At 38.1% G+C, this 25,122-nt stretch overlaps 1 protein-coding gene across 3 annotated transcripts in view; it reads left to right on the forward strand.

Moving 5' to 3' along the window:
• The first annotated feature begins 2,107 nt into the window (after positions 1 to 2,107).
• The window catches only part of cntln (centlein, centrosomal protein), a 69,318-nt gene continuing 46,303 nt past the window's right edge, over positions 2,108 to 25,122 (forward strand). The window contains exons 1-10 of one of the 3 annotated variants that reach the window (XM_056763852.1): positions 2,108 to 2,305; positions 2,803 to 2,890; positions 5,851 to 5,939; positions 7,487 to 7,571; positions 9,981 to 10,115; positions 10,719 to 10,868; positions 11,620 to 11,753; positions 11,829 to 11,991; positions 12,134 to 12,298; positions 23,332 to 23,436. In XM_056763852.1, the coding sequence (XP_056619830.1) occupies positions 2,810 to 2,890; positions 5,851 to 5,939; positions 7,487 to 7,571; positions 9,981 to 10,115; positions 10,719 to 10,868; positions 11,620 to 11,753; positions 11,829 to 11,991; positions 12,134 to 12,298; positions 23,332 to 23,436 (1,107 nt within the window). In that variant the 5' untranslated portion in view covers positions 2,108 to 2,305; positions 2,803 to 2,809. The remainder of the gene's footprint in view (positions 2,306 to 2,802; positions 2,891 to 5,850; positions 5,940 to 7,486; positions 7,572 to 9,980; positions 10,116 to 10,718; positions 10,869 to 11,619; positions 11,754 to 11,828; positions 11,992 to 12,133; positions 12,299 to 23,331; positions 23,437 to 25,122) is intronic. The other 2 variants (XM_056763862.1, XM_056763870.1) reach the window with 2 other exon arrangements.

Raw genomic sequence — 25,122 nt, forward strand, 5'->3', positions numbered from 1 at the left:
TTGGGGGGCACAGAACAGGGATTAACAATTAAATTGAATGGAATTTTTTGAGATGCAAAATTATACACAAAGATCTCATATATGTAAATCATCTAGCATACAAAGGCCCTTCCAACAATTAATGGCACAATAAAGGAATATATCTCTATTTATGATTTTCAAATACAATTAATAAGTAAATCCTTTTGTGACATTATTAGTGTGTAATAATTGTGCCCAGTTTGAAATGTATAACTTTCGAATTTACAGTAAAATTGTTATAGACCCAACTTAAGAATTGCCAGTAAAACATTTAAATGGTACTGTAATGATGACAGAATAGAAATGGAAAGGTAGGAGTACTTGTGTGTTTCAGCATTATGATTTTATATGATTGTTGAATGAAGTTATTAAATAAAAGATACTTGTACACGTATGACAATAAATTGTGCATTGTGAATAAAAGTGGATTATGCTGTAAGCAAAATGAATTGTCTGAAAAAGGAAAAAAATTAAACATAGGCTAACATGTGTAAATAAATTGTCAATTGTCAAAAAATTCTGTTTCTGTTATTTCTTAATCCCGGTTTTTAAGGTTATGTCCAGAATTAAATTAAATAGATAACCAGAGGGAAAACTGAATTTATTTAATAATTTATCAACCTCTGCTTGGTTGTCTGTTGATCTGAACTTTTAACAGGCCTTAGGGGTTGTAAATGGAGCGTGTTACATTTGTGACGTTTGGCCGCTGTTAAACGGAAACTGATATCAGTGCCAGAGAGCGCATGTAAAATCACTTTCGGAATGGATGACTGGTAACTATCAGCAGGAAACAAAGGGCTTTGTTGAGAAAGACAGAAGAAAAAGTTGATGCAAAAATGCCATGTGTCTGCGCTCCTAAAAGGGGCAGATGTTGCAAATTACCAGCCAGTCTACTGCCTCTGAAATCGCAGCTCAAATGAGCATCCTAATGAGAGGCACTGCTTGCGGGTCAAAGAACAGCCTAATCACGCTAAGTCAATTGACTTCTTCTGGAGCAAGAGAGCATACAAGCTCTAAAGCAGATGACCTGCTGTCTGTTGCACCCCTGAAACCTCCTTTATATCTGTCTAATCTTGTTACTGTGGTTTTAATCACCTACCCTTTTGAGTATGATATGAATTTAGCCAACCAGGACAGGCACACTTGTTTATATACCATTATGCAACCATTTCACCCTTACTGGCTTTAAAGAATGACCATCCATACGGAAAACATATGATATTAAATTAAATTGGATTTAAGAACACAAAATACTGTACAAGGGTTGTACAAATATGTGTGAATTAATCAATGCCACCAGTGTTTTGCTATTACATGTAAGGGGTAACCAACACTGTCATTGTCAAAAAAGGTTTCTTTGCTAAATTAACACACCTACTGTATAATAATTTATTATAAAATCACTTAATAAACTGCATTGTGGTAATAATGGTGTTAAAAACTATAATTACCATGGTAACTTTATAGTAAATCAACTGGATATATTTGTATAGCACCTTTCAAAATATATTTTCCCTAATGCTGTTTTATAAAGAATAATGGTCTTCAAATCCCCAGTAAGCAAGCCAAAGGCGACAGTAACCAAACTCCCTAAGATGTCAGAGTATGTAGATGAGGGGGAAACCTTTGGAGCCACTAAGAGGGGGCTAGGAATGCCTTCCTCGGGCTGACATACATGTTTATTAAAATACATATATGCAAATATATAAACAAATGTGATTTGTACACACTTGAACACATGTTATTCAGCGACGTCATATTAATGCAGATTTTGAATTACCAATAGAATTAAATAAAATGATACCCTGCATAAATTAAATATGATATGCAAAAGCGATGGATCAGGTGGGGATGCAGGTGCATGATAATAAGTAATTATTTTATGAACGCGTCAGAAAATGCCAATACGTTTATATGCATAATATCAAAGAGATTAAAACATCAGCAACATTGTTATTTATACAGTTTAAACTAACTGTAAAGAATAGAAGGTACATAGAGACACACAAGTCGTAAAGTGGTTCGTGCTGTCGTGAAGTGCTGCAAAAAGCTATGTGTCAAACACGGAACTGGCGCAATCATTTGAAAGAGTTCATGGGCTGAAGTGTTGTCCTTTTATTTTAATGAGCTCTGTTTGTATGCCTTTACCTTTATTTCGCTTTTCTCTGATAAAGGCATGCTGATAGATGTCGGGCTAGTTTTTAAAGAGATCGCAGATCATCATAGTAACTTTAAACTGAGTGGTATCTAAGGACGCGCAGCAGGTGAGACACAACACATTTGAGTAAGTAGTTTTTGTGTGTCATTGCCAAGCACTTTTTTCATCAAACAGCTTAATTATTCTCCTTGTTGTTAAAAGTTTAACAGGCAAGTTATTTGTGGCGCGTATATTGATTTGCACGTGTAAATATGGTTTAAGAGGACCTAAATGTGCATAATGACATGTGTATAACAACGTAAACACGTATCTTCATCACGTAATCCTGTGTCCTCATAAACAAAATCGCATAAAGCATACCAAATGACAAACATTTTCTGTGATTGTTGGGTTTATCGGATGGGTTAGGTGAAGGGGATAGAATATACAGTATGTACAGTACAAAAGTCATTACGTCTATGGAGTTTCCTCGTAAACCACACATGCAGGTTGTGGTTGTGTGTTTTAGCTTTGTTTTTAACTTCTTAACGTGATTTTTTTGTCTGTTAACACAATAAGAATATAGTTGTGATTGAGAACTATTTATATCAGTGTTTAATATGTCTGTAATATGTTTCAATCAGTAGCATAATGGACTCCAAGGACAATGAACGTGTTTTACTCCTTGATGAAGAGGTGAAGAGTTTATCTGAGGAGCTTGCTCAATGCCAGGTATATTCTTTAGGGTACTGTGTCTTTAGTCTATTTTGGGGTCTTTGGGACACTAGGCTTATAACTGTCAAACCTTAGTAGCCGTTTTAAACCTTTGTTTTTCCACAAACAGTACAACCTTTTTTTCTTTTATGTAAGCATATCAGAAGCCTAAAGAATTTCCTATCTGCATTTTTATGACAATCCTACTGCCATCTGATATGTGCTTACATTGCAAATACTAACTCCTATAACACTTAGGCATCATGCATATTGTTAAAGCCCCACCAGGTGGTGCCTTACAACAAATGCCTGCATTTTCAGTAGTGTCTACAACATATAATCAGTATCATACAAGTGACATTCTCAGCATTGATTTTGGCGACTGAATGGAGAATTATTCTCATCAACAAATGTTTACCGTCCATGGATAACGACAGCCTGTCTAGCATTTGTGTTTATGATGAGGTTTTTACTTGCCTGCAGATCCCAATTGATTTTCTTTAACCCATTTTACCTTTAATGAGGAGAACGTATGTATAAGAATCACATAGAATTTATGTTAAAGGCGTAGCGCACTCATCCATCGGTAACTATTATCTACAAAATTTGTCTAGTGGACTTGAGGATTACCAGGGAGTCCGTTTATTAATATTTGTATAAATAGCAACATTCAATTCACACACTCATCCAGTTTGCATTCATGGTGTACTGTATAAGATAAATAATTCATCAATAAGACTGCCCAATTAGACATATCAAATACTTGCCTTTCAATGAGATAATCCATGTAATTTACGTGAGTTGCTCAATTTTCTTATGCAGTGAGTTTAAGCACAAGCGAGGAGACCACCTATTTGATGGGTGACTCTTCTTAATTTGTCATTAAATACAATGAAGTCTAAGTATGGTGAGAACTCTATTTCTGTTCGTTTGCACACAAACTCTCATGCACTTGCTACTTTGTATGTTTAGCCTATGGTCTTTCAAGGTCTGCCTGCGCCATTTAGTAAATAATTAATTAGACACTTTTGAATAGGGTTTAAAATGCATGTACTAATTGGACACCAGCAGATTCTGCAGGGATTTATGACTTTAATCTTATAATGATGTGGACATAATTTAACAGATAATTTTATATTAAGTTGATCTGTTATAATTTTGTTTTTATATGTCAGAAAATGTAGTTTTTAGATGTTTCTCATTAAATGTAATGTAGTCTAAAAATCTTTGAAAACATTTTAAAAGACACTTGAAATTTAAGCGTGTCAGGCATGCCTCACTGCCATCACATTTACGCTGTCATTTTCATTAGTTTGCCTCGCAGATAATAAGTACCGATAGTAAGGGACTGATAGTATGCGTATTTGGCATGCTGTCCCAGGGAAAGGTCTCCGAGCTTTGTAGCTGCTATGAACACAAGACCCCGCGCCTTGTCCGGGGAGAGGGCCCGGACTCTGGTCGTTCCCTCGTATTACTGTGGTAAATTGTAAGGAGTTGGGGTGGAAGTAAAATGCCTCGAAAATGTAGAGAGAATGAGGTTAAGGCGTCTTGTCTATTTGTTGGAGTTGGAGGATGAGATTGGTCACAGGAAACCAGCCGAGTTAGTTTTCTGATTGGTGAGATTGGTCATAGCAAGCCAGGCGGGTTAGTTATCTGCATGTGCTCCTCCCAACCTGTGTTAATAAAACAATTTTGGCTACCAAGCACATATACACTCTCGTTCTTTATTGTTACTTTTTTCTTTAAACTCAATGTATATGATAAATTCTTTTGTTAGCGTTTCGTTTTCATTTTTTTAGAAGAAATGGTTTATGCATACTGATAGAGAAATTCTAACTTCTGTTTGGGTTTTGGTTTTTGTTTTGGTTCCCACTGCCAATAGTATTACTGAAAGGTACTAAATATACAATTAGAAATGAGCTTATTTATGTGATCACCCTCTTATGAAGTGACAAATAAGTGTGTGAAAAAATAAGGGATTTATATGTCACAGAAATTATTTTCAGCTAGTTTTCCCTCTAAAATTACTTTATAATTAGATTTCTGATCATTCTAATAAATGTTATATTCAAAGCTAGTTTAATTTTCTTCAGCAGGTTTATTTGATATTTTAAAAATGGATAGTTCTATTTCTTGATTCTGATTGATAAAGTATGACTTCTTCACAGAGCTTCTATTTGTATCACTGAATAGAACTTATACAGCTGATCTTTGTTTCTGTGGCTTAGCAACTCTTGTTGGTTCTGTGTCATGAACTATATCTTTTGAAGGCAGGTTGAAATTTAATGACTTTACCTACAAAAATGTTAATAGGCATTGCTTAATATATTCATTATGTGATAACCCTTTTATAAAAGCAAAAAGGCAGTCAAGGCTGTGCCATATTATGAATATATTTAACACTTTGCTGAAGGGTGTTGTTAGGCATAACATGAATCGCTAACACTTTACAATAAGGCTTTATTTGTTAACATTAGTAAATGCATTAGCTAACATCAACTATCAATGAGGAATTTCGTTTTTCAACATTTATTAATCTTTTTTAATGTTAGTTAATGTCAATACAATTGTTTATGTTAGTTCACATTCATTTACATGAACTAATGTTGATAGGATCATATTTTGATATAAATTGCATCTGGACACACCTAGCGAATATCAAACATTCACAGCAATCGCGCCTTCAGGTCATTTGTGTCACCCGGTCCGAATTAGCTACTTTGCATTGACTTTGTATGTCATTTGCTTGCACAACTAGTTCAATTCGCTTTTGCTGTGAACACAACATAAAACTTTAACTTTTTGAACCATTAATAATCATAATTTCAAGAAGAATCACTGCAGTGTATGTGCTCCTCATGTGTAGGAAACTAATAAAAATACTAAGTGAAATAAATGGTACAGAAATAAGCACACAATTTCAGCGACTCGTTCTGAAGCAACAATTGTGTTAATTTTTTTGCATTTGTTTCTAACAGGCAGACAAGGAGTTTGTGTGGTCACTTTGGAAGCGGCTTCAAGTGGCTAATCCAGACCTCACTCAAGCAGTGAGTCTTGTAGTGGAAAGGTGGGTCACAATGTAACATCACTCAGTTTAAAATGACAAACCATAGTGAACTACATTACAGCAAATCTTCTGTTCTTTTGTTTTATTTTCTGTTAAAGTCGTTACGCTTTTAAAGTCTGAGTCCCGGGCTTGAAATAAATACCGTTTCTGCTGCGTGAAATCCCTGATTTGCGAGCACGCATCACAGCGGTACTGCAGGGATGTGTGTTTGGTGACTGCACCCTTGAACACTGTTATGAGAGAACCGGGCACAGATGATGATCTAAACCCTCTTATCCTCCGCACAGACTCCCTACCTCCATTCCCATCTAAACACTGCCAAAAAAATCTCTTCTTTGAGGGATAAACGCTAGATTTAAGATGACTTATGACCCTCAAAGAGCTTCTGGGGAGCTACAAAAGTGGCATGGGAACCTGTTGGAAAAAAGAGGTCAAATTTAAAGTGCTGAATGGTTGCCATAGACTCATATCTACTTTTAAAAGTTAAAACTAAGATGACAAGATGATGAAAATAATGTTTTTTTAATGGGAAGAAATGACTGAAAAGGTTTAGTAACGGTAATGTATTAAATTGGGTATATATTAAAGGACTTAATTGGCCTGAAATTAGTATTTTCACCCATATAGAAGGTCAGAGATATGGAGAGCTTACCAGAAGCCTGTGTATATCTTTATCTTTTTTCGCGACCAAAAGCCGCTAGCTTAGAAAATGTCTTCCCTGACTCCAGAACAGGCGGAAAATAAAAGAGCCAGACTGCGCACTCCTGTATCCCTCACGAGCTCACTCCTCAGGCACTGCCAACAAAACGTGCTTCTCCTCAAAGAACTGGGAACATGCACCTGAGGGCATGTGCATATGTATAGTGCCACACGGGAGATTGACATGATAATTGTGCTGACTCTGTGAAGCACACAGGCTTATGGGAATTCTGGTCTGGTAGCGAGTGAACGCTTGGCTTGGGATATGGTTAACATCGCCAAGCTTCAAGGCAGTGGTGTACTCTGAGGAGACCCCGTATCATGTCAGATGTCCTCAGGGAGAGATGGAATGAGAGAGGGTGGAAGAGATTGAAAAAGTGAACCAGGGAAAGAGAGATCCCAGGTGAGTGGCGGCTGTTCAAACAAACTTGCCCCAATTGTGATTCTTTTGTCTTTTCCCCCCCAAACACCCACTAAAGAGGGCTAGATGCTGAAAGGGAAGGAGTGTTTGCGTTCCCCTGTGATTCTGTTTCTGTTTTGATATCCTGATAATTACTGATACCTGGAGACTCGAGTTATATCCCATCATTCCCCGTTGACCTTCCGTGGTATAAGCCGAGGGAACGCGCTTAGTGGTTGAAAGGCAATTTCGCCCGTTTCTTCTCCCACAGCTTCTAGTCTGTTTTATCTCATAACAGAGTACTGCAGTTGCATCATACCAAATAGATTTTATATTTGAAATGTGAATGGTTAACCGAGGCCAGTGGATTGCTTTGCCCTCTTCTGTATTCCTTTAATGCGACCCGTGCCGCTAACGTTGTTCTTTCCTTGAATCTGTGTTGTACTAGAGAGAAGCAGAAAGCTGAGAACAAGGACAGGAAAGTTCTGGAGATTCTTCAAGCAAAAGACTACAGAATCCAAGAGCTGGAGCAGGTACCGGGCGAGCTTTACACAGCTCCGGAAACTAGAGCCTAGCAGGCATGTAGAGATGCATGTGGTCTGCTAAACCGCCGTTTCTCCTTTTTTAATGAGCATCTCTGACTGCTTGATAGATCTACTTGGATGACAGCTAATGATGAAGCCGTGTTGTTAATTCACCTTTAATCATGCCCCTTAATGAAACATCTGTCCGTTGGCTTCATTAGCTGCTCTGTCTCTTCACCAGCAGAGAGTCCGTCAAACATGTCCACATGTTCTCCTCATTTGTGTAAATAAGATTAGCCAGGACTCAAAGACCCATCCTTTTACCCAATCTACAGATGTAACTTTGTTATTTTTGTCGCTTTATTGGATATGCAGAGAGGACATGGAAAGAGGAGGAATGGTGTCAGGCAGCATCACACTAACATTAGTCTACTAACGCTCATGCTTGGCTTGCTGGGAGCTCAAAAGATGATATTTGGAAGAATGCCTTTTTCCATACATTTAACAGACTTTTATTGTAAAACTTATAGCATAACAAAGAAAGGCGTATAAGTTTGTAACAGCATGAGGGCGACTAAATTCATTCAATAAGGTAGATTTTGTTATTGTTTGAGGTTCAAGACAATGTTCATAGAACTTGAAAATGTATAGCTTTAAAGTTTAAATGTAAGTTTTAGTGTCCTTGTAGTGGAATATCGCCATTGTGTTTTCGAATCTCATTGATAGTCAGGATTCTTGGTACCCCTCAAGACCACTGGCATTCGCCTTATCCAAATTTTGCGCCAAACCAACCCAAATGGTGATTAATTGCTTTTCCTTCCTTGGCCGTGTGATGGTCTGTTGAATCCTCGTCTCATCTCCACGTTTCCACACCAACTTTAACCGGCTTCTCCCCCATTACCCCTCTTCTTCCATTTTTGTAACATAATTAGCTTTCATATTTGAACTTCACTGGGGATTTCTAATGCTAATCTCTCTGTCCTAGACCTCTTAACTTTTTTCAAACCTTTTTCCTACCAATTGAGAACTACTGGGGTTAAAACAGCGCTTGCCTGCCTCATTATCAGCATTTTGACTTGAGCTATGCTTGTGTTATAAATCTCTATTAAAACCTGCATTTGCATGGTGCACAGACTGAACGTAAGTCCTCTATCTGGAAAGATTCAAGTGATTTCCTCCAACATGGCAATTAATTGCCTCCCACAGCTCAGTGTTATTTTGTGAGATATCTGTGGCCAGCGTTGAGTTTGCTCGACCCAGCTGGCTGAAGTGTGTAGTGACAGGAGCACCTTTTGAAAGATGTAAGTGAGATAACTTCGCTGCAGAACATCAAATCCAGACTTTTTTGGACTAAGGGGCCACAACAATATTGAAAGCCTCCCACTCACAAAATATTCCAGAGCTTGGCATAACTAGAAAGACGTATATTTGATAGAATAATTATCAAACACTAAGAATTACATTTTTCAGTTATTTTAATTTAAAGGGATAGTTGACATGAAATTTATTCTGCAGAACACAAAAGAAGATATTTTGAAGAACCACGGTGGTACGGTGGAAATTGGTTTTGTGTCCATACAATAGAAGTCAATGGAGAACCACTCTATTACCTGCATATTCTATTACCTGCATTCTTTAAAATGTCTTCTTTTGTGTTCTCTGGAAAAAAAGAAAGTCACAATAATAAGAAAAATATTAATATCTAATTGAAATACGATCAGGCTGAGTAAATGATGACAGAATCTTCATTTTTGGTTGAACTATCCAAAACATTTAAGTTTGAGCAGTGTTGCACTGAACATATAGTAATCAGCTCGACCTGATTTTGCCAAGTGGTTGATGTCCTCAGGACAACATATTTTGTTGAACTAAGGACAACATTTTTATAAATAAAACCTAAACCCACACCAAACCCCAACCATAACTTACACCTAAAATCAGAGGGAAATGATAAGTGAAAAACAATGGTCTAGAAGCACCTAATCCTGGTTGGAAGATTAAATTTAAAATAAACTGTAAACTTATTTCTGAATTCTGATTGGTTGATTTAAATGTTGTCCCAGGGTCAACATGATGTTGTCCTAAGGATGTCAACCACTTGGCAAAAACAGGAGAGCCATTGTAATACTGAGCCATCATGTACTGTATGTTTTATCGTATCTTGGCGTGTCTTGATTTCAAACTACAGCTAATTCATTGGACGCGTTACGCTATTTGCATTTAGCAATAAAACTAAGCTGAACTACTCAGCTAACTACAACCACTACAAGACATACGTTCCCGTAACTGCATCATAGCTGGCCCAATAATGAAAGTTTTAAGTGTAACATCACGCCTAGGCCAGTAAACACACTTACACCCAGATTGCTTGTGACTAACGGCTGTCTCGCTTAACCGCTCATGTGGCTCTTTAAACAGAAAGTGACGGCACAGGAGCAGGAGATAAACAACCAAGTCCAGCGGTTGCGTGGCAGCGAGGAGGAGTGTGGTCTAATGAAGAAGGAGCTGGCAGCTCTGCAGCACGGACTGGGGAATAAGAGTCGACAACTTAAGGTTTGGACAAATTTCCACTGGCACCGCTTTTAAAGATCTGCCTCTGTGCCTGTGACACCGGAAAAAGGGAAAGGGAAAAAAACTGACAAGCCCCTGGAGGCAATAGCCTAAGGCCTCAAAATCCCGGGTCGGGCGGGGGTTGCGGAATGGCATCGGCAACGACAGGAGAAGCTGCTCGGAAAAGCAGCTAACTTTATCGATAAATACTTAATGATGTCCGAGCAGAGGAAAGTGTGTGTATGTGATGTGGCTTCTCCCTAATTACCTTCTGATGGGACTAGCATGATTAATTGATAAAGTGAAAATCTGGGGAGGAAGTGTCTTCGCAGGGTCTCTCTTAGTAAAGGGAGGGAAGGATAGCAAGGGAGAAAAAAGGAGCGAGAGATCGGCATCAAAGGCAGGCGGGCAGGTCTAATAGCGGAGCTGTTCTCATTAGAGCTGTCATTAGAGCTGAAGAAGCCTCCTGCGCTGGGCTACCTGCGTGGGTTTGGGCTTGCCCTGGCAGCACAGGTGTGCGCCGAACCTCCAGCCGCCTCTCTGCGATCCTGCCTGACCTGCCATTCTTTCATCTCGATACTGTGACCATCTTCTTTTCCCCGACAGGAAGCGAGGAAGCAGGCCGAGGAGAGCGAGAAGGAGGACAGGCGTGCCCTACAGGAAGCAAGGCACCAATTAGACGCCCAGCGCTCGGCCTCACAGGCAGAGCTGGAGAGGTTGCGGGACCAAGAGGCCGTCAGCTGTGCTAGAGTCAAGGTCCTTCTCACTGCATTTTTTCCCTTCTAAGAGGATGCATGTAAATGAACTTGTCTCACAATGCACACACGTTAAATATTGATGGAAGTGTTGGGGGGGGGCGAAATAATGACTTTAACACGGAGGGTTCCCTGCGCAACCCACGCAAGAGCTGTTTTACATGTGCGTGTGGCTCTGAGTCAGTCCTCCCAGGTGTCCCGGTGCTTAGCGACTCCGGTTATAATGAACCACTACGCTAGGAGCTGAAACCGTTGTTATTGTGTTCCGTAGGGTCTCCTTCGCGTATGTTTAATGGGCCTCGCGGGTTGAGTGACACTGAAGCACCTGTGTGATAACCCACCTCTTCCTGTACATACAAATTTGTGTTCGACACTCTTTGCGGAAGGGCAGAGACAGACCTGCGTGCACCTTAAACTCTTATCTAGTTTTATTAAATTGGACTGTATGGTGCTCAGACTGTGTCCCCTTTCCTTCTGTGTTTTCTCTCTCTCTCTGTGCCCCTGTCTGTGCCGGCTAGTTTTTAATGAGGGCTGCCCCATGCTCTCCCTGGCCTGAGCGTTTGATGCTCGGCATCTGTTTGCTTCTCATTATCTCCATCAGCTCCTGTGATATGCTGCTGATAGGCTTCCTGTCGGAGCTCACTCTTTGTCCTTTTGTTCCCGGTCTCCCCCTCTGTTGTCTTTCTTTTGTTTCTTATGAGGTCATGGCTCCACTTTCTTTGAGATGCTATGTTTTTCTTTGTCTCTTTCAGAAATTGGAAGAGGAAGTGTTCAAGTGCAGACAGGAAGTGCTGGAGGCCCAGAGTCGCTCGGCTGCGTTGTCCCTACAGCTTTCCTCTGTAGAACAGAAAGTCACAGACAAAGAACGACAGCTCTGTCAACTGAAGTAAGCTTTGCGGGTCTGACTGAGCTTTGAACATAAGCCCTGATCGTATGAGTTGATTGTAATGTATGTGTCCAGGCAGGAGCTGCAGGATCTGCAGTGTTTGTACAAGCAGAGCATCGAACATGCAGGGGAACAGGCACAACTTATTCAGCAGCTGGAGGGGCTTAACCTGGACACGCAGAGAGTTCTGCGCAGCCAAGAAGAGGCCCACGCGGCAGATGCCGTCTCGTACCAGAAGGTACAGGTCACTTTTCCAGATGATCTTGGCGTATGTCCTCACAAGTCACGGTGGAACCCCAGGAGGCGTGAACCTGTGTTCTAGCAAGGACTTAACTACATTAGTTGAGCTTGTCCTTCTCTGTCTTTCTCTGCTGTGACAGCTCTACAGCGAGCTGAGCATGTCATATCAGGCCCTCCGGCACAGCAAAGAGCAGCTCTGCCAGCGGGAAGCAGCCCTCTGCACACAGCTCAGCCAAAGAGATCAGCATGTCCAAGAACTCCAGGCACAGCTGCAGAGTTTCACAGCGGCTGTAGGGCACCGTGAGGTGAGTTCATGCGGGGAGCACCATAACAGATTTACATCACGCTCAGTGCCCTTTGTATGCAAAGCGAGCCGAATGAGGACTGAGGCAAAACCACACACCGTTCTTTTCACTCCTTCCCTTTTTCCCCTCAAACCACATCCACAGTAAATGTAAGACATGAATGAGTAAATATGGTCAGGAGTTTTCTTCCTTTTTGGATGGCTCATGCTGTCTGACAGCTCCAAAACATTTGACATTAACCTTGCCAGAGATTCCCTCAGAATGCAATCTCTATACATTTCCTGCTCTTCTCCATAGATCTCACACTTTTACCAAAAATAAACTCGCTCCTGTTGTTGTGGGCCGAAGCCATTCTCTAGACATACACCCATACAGATGCAGGATATCATTGTTTCCTTGCGAATGCCAGGTTTTACACTCCTGGTGTCGTGTCTAAGTACATTATCCTTGAATACAAGCAGCGAAGCCCAAGACACCCCAGACAGGGCTCCAGATGGCAGCTAACTGGTCGCATTTTACGACCATTTTTCTTGCCTGCGCGACTAAATTTTGTTAGAGGTTGCACTGGTGCGACTACCAAATTGGCCCAAAATTTGATTATGCGCTGCTGTTTTCAGTTTTAAATGAGAAACACCAAAAGCTAAATACTCAAATTGGGACGACACAGTGCTACCCTGTAACCATATTAAACAACCCCAGCATTCTAAACGTCATTGAGGGAAAACAGAAGACAGTGTGGCATGCTTATTTTAGGAGGTTTTGCTGTCCACACACCACAACTCTTACAAACTATTAAATTGTATTTACTTTAGAAACATTAACTACTGGCAGAAATGTTGTGTGTTTATACTAAATATTATCGTATTTAGGTAAATTTGAAATGCATTCAAGATGAGTCTAATGTATGTATCAGGTTTTTTATGTAAATAATTAATGTTAAAAACAAAGCACAATCAGTTTATGTTCTTTAAAATTGACATAACTTCCAACGAAATGTATTTTCTTCTCTCATAATGTATTCCACACATATTTTTTCTTCTTCCTTTAGTTGTAAAAAGCATTTTATCTTTGTTTACCTTTAGAATTAATGACTGTACTTAATTTACGAATTTGCTTAATAATTTGTTTATAAACATGTTAATATAAGATATTTGCAGTTATAATATATACATTTTTTATAATAAATAATAAAATGTCTGCATTTATAAAATTTAGAATAATGTATATTTCTAAATAGAATAATATATAATTTATGTTCAAACGATTCTCAGAGATCTCCTTTTTGCATTTTTCAATCCACACATTACTAGGCAATGGAATATTTCTAAAGATGATGAACAGCACTAGCAGTCAGTGATTATTGGTTTATTTGTGGCTTTCTTTGGGTCATTGCTGGAAGGGTTGGCAGAGGGGGTTTAAATGGGTCAGTAACTAAGTACTTCTACACTTTCCCTGACGTCCATGGTGTTGTAGCTGTACTCATACATCGTGTCTGTTTCCAAATGCATGCATGTAACGCTATAAGGAGGCACATCACATATTTTGAGCAGACGCGATAATCCAAGCGTATTTTATGCAGACATCCAATCTATTGCTTAGAATATGAAATTCTGTTTACCGAACACATGTAGCGTCTGCTTCGCTGTTTTGTTTCTTAACTGTTTCACCTACAGACATCAAAGTGAACTGATCAGTTATCCCAAGGTGTAACACAGTCAAGAGGGCTTTCTGTTCCCAGCTATAATTGCACTGACTGGGATGTGTATTCTAGCGTAATCTGAAATTCTTTATCAACTTCTTCCTGAACACCTGTTAAATTCTAATGCACAGGTTGTTAGAGCTTTATTTTAATTTTAAATGTTAGGAATGATCAAAGTGCTGATCAGTAGAGGGAGCTGAGCACGACCAGACTCTCATTTGAATAAGAGAGGAATGATGGAGCAGGAAAAGTCCAGCAGGATGCAAAAATAAATCCGATTGTGTTGATAGTCTGCGTAAATAACAGCTCAAAGACCACCACATGCAGGATTTACTGTCTCTGTTGTGGTTAATGAGGGAAATGTGACCCGTCCTATGTAAATAATCTAAAAAGATTCAGTAATAGTATTATCTTTCGGGGGTTAGGCTAAGGTGCAAGGATCTGAGTGTTATTACATCTGAATATGCATGCATTTTTCTTAGAAATAAAATATAAATCATGTACACTACCCTTCAAAGCTTAGAGCAACATACTTACTTAGATTTAATTATATTTTCCAAAAATTAGAGTGATAGTAATCTTATCCAAATTATGGAATAATTTAAATGGAACCATGGGAATTATTTTGTGTTGACAAATTACAATAATAATAAAAAATTTGCTGTATATCATCTTTTTTAAGTTTCACAGTTTCAAAAATCTGTAGTTTTGTAATGAAAGACACTGTTATGTTTAAACTTTGAACAATCATATTTTTGTTAATAAAATGAGTTCATTAAGAACATTAAAAATGCGGGGTATCTTTTATCTAATGTAGTAACATTGTACTCTGACCCTGACCCTAAACTTTTGAATTTGGGATTGTAGTCAGTACATGTTTTGTAATAATTACTTTTTTCGCAACGGTTATCATAAAACGACGATTTTGTGACCATACCCATACAAAACCTGCTAAAGTAATTTTTGTGGTTTACTCTACATAAAATTTTCAAACGTCCAGTAAAAAATATAAACTTGATATCTTTAAAGGGGTCATATGGCGCAAATATGTGTTTTCTGTGTCTTTGGTGTGATATAAGTTACCCGTGAATGTGTTAGACACTTACAATTGCAATGATTAAAGTGTTGGAACAAAAGATGCATTCTATCTAAAAGCAAATGCTCACCCAGACCTGCCTGAAACGCCTCGTGTAACCAGAACCCCACAAATCTATGTCAGTTTCTGGTATGACCAGAAGACCACCCAAATGTATACGCAAATAACATTGCATTTTTTAACCATAAATCATGTATACACATTGCAATACATCGAAATAAAAACAATAATAGTCATTTTAGCAGTGTCAAATGACAACTTTAAAATTAACTAAGGCCATGCCAAAGATTGCAATCATTGTGAAATTAATGATTGAAGTCAAACTTTGATGCTTGTTGGCTCAAAATTAGATTAAGAGACTTAAGCTTGGTCTTCACATGCAGGGTAAAATACAATTTGAGCTTTCGGCTTGGATTTTGTTGGAAATGTCTGTTTGATGTTATTTGGCTAAAGAAAACATGCATAAAAAACATGAAATTAGTTTTAGAGAGACCAATGTTTGCAGCTTTAAAGACATAAGAAATAAGGCCCATTATTATTATTACCACTATTATTATAATATAAAATAATAAGGTTTAATGTTGAATGTTCATCTTAAAATAAATAATATATTGGTTGGAAATTTCCTTATGTGAGAAGAATTAGGCTACACAATGAAGTGATACGAGATAATACTAGTACAGCGATTTAGAAAATTAGTCAATTATACACTTTAATTGTAAATCTACAAACCAGTTAAAATCAAGTATTCCAGGGAGCCATGTAATAATTGTACTGTAATGTAACGATGCATTCAGATAACCCTACATTGCACAACACTGTAAGTACCTCTCCAAAATTCATACAAAATCAGTCATAGCTGTTGTTGATTATAAATCACAGGTTTACTCATCATTTGTTAAGAAGAAATATTTTAAGTGCTTTGCTGTATCTAGATTAATTTTTCCAGTTCCTGTTGCAGTCTGGCTGTTTCGTGATCCTAGTTGTCCGAGTGCCATCTGTGTCATGTTCTTGTCTGAATCACAATTATCGCAAACTGTAGACCCAGGCCTTTTGGGCTTTCCCCAATTCTTGTTGACATGCATAGAAAACCGAATCTAAAATGTGCCTCTTGAGGATTATACTGAAGTGGTTTTGGCTTGCAGTCTTGCAGACTGCAGTTAATGCACAACTTTGGTAAAAATCTTTTGCTAAATTCTATGCCACATACCAGCATACACAAAACAAGATATTTTGAAAGATGTTGGTGACGGAAAACCATTTGTCCTCGTTGACTTGCATTAGTTTTGTGTCCATACAATATATAAGTCAGTGGGGAAGGTTTTTGGTTACCCACATTTTTTTGAATATCTTCTTTTGTGTTTTGCAGAAGAAAGAAAATCACACAGGTTTAAAATGACAACAGTGAGAGTAAATGATTTTCATTTTGAAGGTGAACTATTCCTTTACATGCTTAACTTTGCAGTGATTTGGCGTCAGAACCGTACATCTGCCCGGCTTCTCAACTCGCTTTTCAATGGTTGTTACCCTTCTAAATTCACTTTGGCCTAATTGAATTGTATCTGTCAAATCGTATCTATAATCTTTGTGTATGTGAATTTGGTTTTATTCTAAGTCATTATCCCTGAATTACTATTAGTTCAAAGGTGAATATTCTTTCAAGAGCTCTACAGACATTTAGCGGTCACTTAACCGGGTTTATCATCTATAGAAGTATTTATTTAAAAGAAGAATTTTATGAATTTAATTAAACTTTGAGATGGCGAGAAACCTCGCAGGTAATGAAATTTCAATGTGCGTCTCCCCATTTCTCCCTATTCGAGAGCCCAGACGCTCCTCTCAACATCTGCCTCTGCGTGTTATTAGTGTTAGTGAAAGCTGAGCTTTCAGATGTATAATTGAAGTGTCCGCTCCCTGCACACACGGCTTGTTATGTGGGGTCATGTTTAGATGAGTAGATGTGTTTCTTTTGATCACTATCTGACGCTCAAACCCTGAGCTTCCAGCATACTGAGAAGCTGACGATGTGTTAGACTTTAAATCTTTAGAAGGCAGTGCTTCCATCACTCTGGGCTGCTTCTTCAGTTTGTTTCACTCAAATTGTTTATAGAACATTAGCGGGATGATGTCTCATCAGACCTATTGTTCTACAGCTGTGTTTCTACATTTTTCAAACATACCATCTTTTGTACAGAACCACCATCCAACCTTATGGCAAAATCATGATGACACACTTTATTTATATTTACTGGCAGGGATCTAACTGTATCCCAATTCTTCCTATGACAACAGACTGTTTGCAACTGTTAAGAGTTAACTGATAAAACAGAAATAAAAATGTTACCTAACTGGCATGTCATACAGTTACATGATGACATGAAACAATAACATATTTTTTGTCAATAATTGGCATAATGTTTTTGTAATTACCATACATGTAGTGTACACTGCATCATATTTTCATACTAAAAAAGTGTTAATTTGCAAAAATCATGTTTTTTTTATTTAGGGCTGTCAAACAATTAATTGCATCCAGAAAGAAAGTTTGTGATTATGTCTGTGCACTGTGCTTTGTATTTTGTATTTTTAAAACGCATACACATAGATGTGTATATTTCAAAATGTAACTTTTATATTTCATTTAAATTATTGGTAAATATAAATAAATACATTTAAATAATGTAAACACAAACTTTTATTCTGGATACGATTAATCGTGATTAATTGATTGACAGCCATGTTTTTACTGTACATTCCAAGTAATATCAATCAAACTGCTGTTTTATTTGTTGACTTGTGAAAATGTGATTTATATTTAAAAAAAACTAGTTATCTTTTTTTGGAAATAAACTCTCAAAAATAGGTGAAGTGTCAGCTTTTAGGCTATATTATTAGTTCTAGTTGATGTATTTGTTAATATTATATTGGATTGTACTCATACCGAACGTTAAATTGGACAATTTGCATTGTTTTTTTTTTGCTGTATTACTGTCTCCTAAGAGAAGATAATAGTAATGGTTTGCATGTTATAGTGGCTTAACTCATACATATCGTTGCTACCAATGTACATTTTAAATGAATAAATACTGTGTTGTTAAAGTCAACATCCAATTTTTTATATTTGTTTAGATATTTTCTAAACCCAGTGACAAACATAAAGAGGGATTATGATTTATGGCAAAAATGATGATATATGGAGATATCAGGTTTCAGAAGGAAAACAGGGATGTTCAACTTGCCATATGTGATATTCTTTTTTAACCCATTTATTTATGTTTATTTATTAAAACTTTCCATTCACGGCTGTCATGCAGATTTATTTTTATGTTTTAATTTTAGCAAATAAAAAACTAGTAAATTTTGGTATATAGAAGCCTAGGAATAAAAGACAAAACATTAACTGAAGCAAACCCAGAAAAGAAAAAATAAACTGGCAAGAATTGTTGGCAGGGCAAGTAAAAATTCGAGCTAATGGCCCAAATGGGCCAGAAGGAAAAAAAACATCTTTATTGTTGAGCCCTGGTGATGGATGAGCCTGCACGTTTAAACAAAGAATCAAAACTGGGTTTAATGTTGTACAATTTCACTCTTAAATCATCTTTAACCAAATGACTGCTGTGAGTACTGGCAACTGTTGGCTAATTTTTGCAGGTTCATGCCAGTTATACAATTAAGGGTGAGTTGTTTGACGTCAGAGGGGTCTTTAATTGTGGGATAAAATCAACCATTAATTGTCTGAATGGATAATATCAGTAATGCTTATGTAAACATTTTTTTGTTTGTTAATAAAACCTCTTATTAAATGGCACGTGACGTAAGGAAGAATTCATAACAGAATACCAACTGGTCACAAGATCCACGCTTTTTCCGCTATTAGAACTATTCGTTGTTGTTGGGAATGTAGCTTTGTGGAGTCTTTCCATAGTTTCTACCTTTATTAGGACCATATTTTTCTTGGCAGTTAAAACTATCAGGAGATTTTAAGATGTTGATTTTTTTCTCTTTTTAATACATACGCTGTGACCGCGCTGTGCTTCTAAACCGTATGATGAAGAGAAATGATTAGTGTTGTAATACATCCAAAGGTTTATGAAATCTTGTCATGTTTAGACATATTTGAGATTAGCTTGATCAAGACGCTGCTTGCTTTCAAAAGGCAATGATGCTTCTGGTTGTCATAAAACACTTTGTCGGATGATGTTTTGAATGTTTTCGACTGTAATGATATGAACTCTTGTACTCAAGTGCTTTCATTAGATCAGCAGTGTGTGTACTGAGACTCATTAATAAACCCCAGCCATGTGTTAAAGGCCCAACCAGTCACTTATTCACTCCCGTAAAGTCCCTGTCCATCTGCGGGGGGCTCTGATCAGCAGTTAGAAGTGCAGTCCTGCTCGAATACGACCCTGACCCGCATCACCGCTCGCGTCTGCGCTCCGGCACACAACCAGGTCGAGGTGTTTCAGGGGAGAAGCGTGCTGGGAACGCTTTTACTGGCAACTCACAGTGGCTCTCATCTAAGGGCTTCATACGGTTGAGAACCTGATTATAGGCGCTTCATAATTAACAGTGATCGGATTTGTTGTTGTGGCGGAAATAGTACATGTGTAGAGCAGTCTAATTCAGATGCAGCGCGTAGCTCTGCCAGCAGACGGGTCATGGGCCTCGGGGAGAGCCCCTCCATATGTTCCCTCTGCTTCTACACTGAGACCACCAGTGCCAGCAAACCTCCCAGAAGAACCTAATCGTGTTCTGTAATTACAGCACGCTGTTCTCTATCTCTCCATCTCTTTTCCACTCTCTCTTTCTCTCACCCTTTTTCTCCTTCCCCCTTCATTTTCCCTGCTGGCTAGAAATGAGGGGGGAAAGGCTCAAACACTCCCTCATCAGATCATTTGTAAATTGCTTTATGCGGCTGATGCCGAACTGTGTTGGTTTTCAACTGTTTGAAATTATAAATAATTGTAACAGATGCGCCAATGTGGCCGGCCTCCAACAAATGAGGCCCCAGATAATTTGGCCGACCCTTTTGGCAGACCAATTTAATAAAATGTGAACAAAATCTACCTGCTAATAATTTATCATCCCCTCTCCCAATTGGTTAAACTTAATTACCCTGGCAGTTAACAAGGTCACGCCCAGATGCCAAACCCGGCTGTAGTTTTGATAATGCAATCAGGAACCCAAAGGTGATGACAGAGCTGTTGTTTTTTCATTATCTAGCTTTTAGAGACAAACACAGGTGCCAAGGCCTACTTGTCTGTTGGCAGTAATTACCCGTTGTCACAGGCTTGAACTTATTGTTGGGAACATGTGAGAAACATGGATTAACGTTTTCAGATCAAGTTTTCTATACACAAAGGAAGGAAAGGTCTTGCTCAATAATCTACTAATAAAGGAATGCAAACGCATGACACAGATCCCCATCCCTCCATCTGAGCAGCTAACATGGGTGATTTCTTTTTAAAAACGGATTCAGGTGATGTTAGAGCTCACCCGCACATCTCTGGGACAGGGTTTAGGAGGTGCTTTTTGGGGAGTTAAATAATGCCGCAAATACCAGTATGACAAACACAAACCTTATAGTAAATCGCCTTGTGTGATTTATTTAAATACTCTCTTCCCATAAAGTTTGCATCTGACGAGAAACTCCTACAACGCATATGCAATAAGGACATTTTATCATGAGGGGATGATTCAATATATTTGTAATAAATATATTTTCTGAGAATTTCTATTTTACGTTTTGACTGAAAATGACTGTCACATCCATAACACTGGAATTGCCCCAGCCTTTCTTGCTGCAGAAATAACTTCGGTCAAGTACGACTCTGTCTGTGTCCATTTGTTCTCCATATGGCCGCACTTGGACGTTTCCTATTTAAGAATACGTGACCATATGTTTTTTTTTACTGCATGTTACATGTGGCACAGTGATGCGCAACGCTCAAGCAACAATCACTGACACCTCATTCACTAGACATCTTAAGATTGATATCAACTGATTAAATAAAACTAGAGCGTGAGAAACATGATCATAACTTTTAGAGAGTGTCTGGAATAGGTGTATGACAAAATATAGTGTTATCAGCAATGCCTAAAACCTCTAAGCACGCAGACAAAGCCATCCCCAGAGAAATCCAGTACAGGAAGTACAGGAAGCGTGTCAGCTCCTGGCCCATTACAGATCTCTTTATTTTATTATCTCTCAGCAGATCTGTTTTATTACCACTGACAGCTACAAATGACCACTCGCTGTCATCACTCGCATTTGTTACAGGCAGGATCTGGAGGAATTAGTGGAGACCATTTTAATGTTCACAAATGCAAAAACTAATTGTTTTTTATGATTACATGTGCAGTGATGTCACATTTTCCAACGGGTAGTTAATTTTTAATGCATTTAGCCTATTCGTTTTGGGAATTGCAAATGTTAAGTAGAGGCGTATTATATTTGTATGTTATCAGAACGGAGACAAATTACATATCTTTGTTGTAAATACATAAACAATTTTTTTAACCCACTCCTCTCAAAACCCAAACTCCCCTCCAGTACACCCCATGCCCCCCCCTAAATTCTGCGGACTCCTGGGCTACTGCCCATGTAAGCCCATGCATTAAGGTGCCCCTGGGCTTTTGCAGTATGTTTTGGGTCTTTGCCTTGATGGAAGATTAATTGTCCCGACGCTCCTGGAGATTGCAGCTTAATTAACTCCTGATTTTTTTCTGCAGTTAGCTCTGTCTTTTTTTTTTAAATATATCTTTACTGTCCTTGCTACAGAACAGCATCCCCAATGCCTAATATTGTCATCACCCCTATTCCCTTTAGAAATTTTGTTCTCCGTGTGGTGTAATGTGATGTTAGGTTTGCCTGACATATACTGTAGCTCATTGCCATTGGTGCCCAAGGATTTCTTATCATCTTGTGTTCCTGTGAGGTTTATTTCTTGATATTTTTCTATTTAAATCAAATTAATGTCCTGTTGTCTGGGGAACTTAATCTTCCATACTGTACTCGGCATGCCATCTTGGAGGCCACTCCATGTTTTTGTGCTTCCTTCTGATTGGTGTTTTCGTAAGAACTGTTTGTCTTATTAGTGTTTTGGGTCTTATTGGTGTAAGGACCCTTACTGTGAATGCACGCTTTTGTAGTCCAAACTAAAAACGAATATTCTGCCATAATTTACTCACACTCAATAGGTTTGACAAGCATCAGTAACATCGGCCATTAAGTGTCCATGGATTCAGACTTCGAATTTTCACCGGAAACCGTAGACCATCCGGGGACTTTGAGAAAACTCATTTCAGCGTACTATGATTTTGGACATACTAATTCTATTTTTGAACACTATTAAGGACGGATAGAATGTGAATTGGGTCGCAACACACCATTTAAAGTTGCAATCCGTACCTTTTGCCTCTCTGTTGCCATCTCTGTTTGAAACTTACAATTGCATTTTTTTTATGTAATTTTCTTTGCATGTGTTGAAAAACAAATGAGATTAGATTTTAGTTTTTTAAAGCTAAATATTCCAGCTTTAGTGTATTACTCCAATGTCTCTTTTCTCATGCCAGGTTTGAAGTTGTTACAAATGAGCTATTTTACTTAAATATTTCAAATGATTATGTGTCCAATTATTTACTTAGTGTCAAGGAGCACTGTAATAAACATGATATTATTTTCTACTTGTCAATATCTGAGCATTTTATTATAAAAGCTATTGTTTTTATGCCCCCAGAGTGAAAAAGCACATAAGAACAACAATATCCTCTCTGGGGTTGTCATAAGGGTTAATTCATAACTGTAAAAATCCTAAAAATAATATAGAATTTTTTATCTGGAAATTATTTCGAACACTGCTGTCCTGGTCACGTTAAGACTTGCGGTGATTGTCGGTTCCAGTGATACATGGAGACAGTCAGATGAACTGTTGTCATGTACTTCAGAAATCCATTCCTCCACTGATTATCCTGGTCCTTCTTCATTTTTACCAGCAAGCAAAGTGTGCGCATTTGCAACGTGGATGTGACATGACATGCAACCTTCCAGCTGAACTGCGGACTCATTCACCTGCAAATGAACATATAGTCAGACATTTGTTTGAGCATTGATTATTCACAAACATATCTAGATGAAAACTTCTATATTAAATGTCTTAGGTTTTAATTAGTTAAATGTCTTCTCATTGGATGTTGACGAGCTCTCCCTTGTCTCCTAAATGTGAAATGTGTTTTCAGGAGGCTGGCCGCAAGGAGGGTAATCCATCTTCACCCCACTTGCATGCACTCGAAGAGCAGCTGTCGGTGGACACTAGAACCACCAGAGACCTAAAGACACAGCAGGTACATCCAAAAATACAGTTTCACATTACGCTTATATGGTAGTTGAGAGACTTCATACTCTTTTAAATTTCTTTTCTACAAAAGATGATTGTTAAGAAGAAGAATTGGCCACAATCGGTAATTCTTCAATACCACTATACACTGAAAATGTCCAAACAATACAATAAAGGTGATCAAAACTACAGCTGTTGCTAACATATACAATGTTAAATATGGCTGCTGTCCTTCTGAAACCTTCTGAAATCTCCATATTTTGGGTTTTTAATTTTTTTGCCACATATCATTATTATTATCACTCTTTATGTTTGTTTTAATAAAAAGTTTGTTAAACTTTTTCAAACATTCAAATACATGTGTTGTCAATGTTTTTTCCATTTTTGGAAAAAATTTGGACATCCAAGGTTTTTGAAGGACAGCGACAATATGTTTTTCTTTGTATAAACATCTTAACTGACCTCGTTGCAGTGCATTTTGTAATACCTTTGACCTGCGTGCCCACTTATTAAAGGGAGACTTGTCACCCCCCAGGTTGTTCTGATTAACATAGAGAAGGATATTTGGAAACATGTTATCAACTTACATTTCTGGGACATCATTGATTTTCATAGTAAATGATGCCCCAGAAATGTCAGTTGCTAATATTTTTCCAAATATCTTTTTTTTTGTGTTCATCAGAACAAAGACATGTATACAGGTTTGAAACGACTTGAGGGTAAGTAAATGATGACAGAATTTTCATTTTTGGGAGGAGTACTCCTTTAAATAAACAAGGGTTAAATTTTTCATTTAAAAGGTGCTAATGTTGTTACCCGTTACATTTTGCCAGGCTCTACACCCTCTTTAGTCAAAGTGTGAGCATATTAAAGTAGTCCTCCCAGTCACTTTTTCTTTAAAGATAATATCATTTGACTTCCAAAGCCCTCACTACAGGATTCATGCTTGACTAAAACCTAGACGCACAGAATTTTCCCATCAGTCTGATCCTAATGTTTTTTTATACAGTTTTTTAATATCGCCCCATAGAATCTTTTTAGAAGATCAAGTGGTGCAATGTATTACTTGTGAGGACATAAACTCAAGCCTACGTGTACAGACATATTTTAGCTGGCGGCAGAGATTGTTTTATTAAATAAGTTTGGTCATGTCTAGCTGACAGTGACCTACGTAATAAAAAAGCTCTTTTCTCAAACTGACATACTTGGCCTCCTCGTATCAAACATCACATTAATGCTGATAGTTTACTCTCCCTTTAACACACTCACAGTCATGACAGGGCCTGTAATCTGGAAAAGCACTTAACTGTGTCACTCATGTGGGTCTATGCAGTACGAGGAGACTAAGGCTATGCCACTAGTTTCCTGACTGTTGGGCCGTTTCTTTGTTCTCCATATTCAGCCGTTATTGATTTCTTTTCCTTTGTAAGCTTCCATTTCACTCAATTGCTAATCCTTGCTGATTTGAGGTCTTTGATATGTAGGACATTGTTGTTCCTGTGAATGCTGTGAATGTTAAGACTGGTTTTGGGACATGTGTCAGAGAAAGGTTCAACTACAGTATGTCGGCAATGACATGATTGAACACTTCAATAGGCTGATCCATCTGGACTAAGAGCTCCAAGACAAGTGACTCGAGTTAGTTATATACGTCAGCAGCCTAGTAAAAAGCTTATCAGCTTTTAAAGGATCT

Source organism: Triplophysa dalaica, chromosome 2 (genome assembly GCF_015846415.1).
Source record: "Triplophysa dalaica isolate WHDGS20190420 chromosome 2, ASM1584641v1, whole genome shotgun sequence".
Taxonomy (NCBI): Eukaryota; Metazoa; Chordata; class Actinopteri; order Cypriniformes; family Nemacheilidae; genus Triplophysa; species Triplophysa dalaica.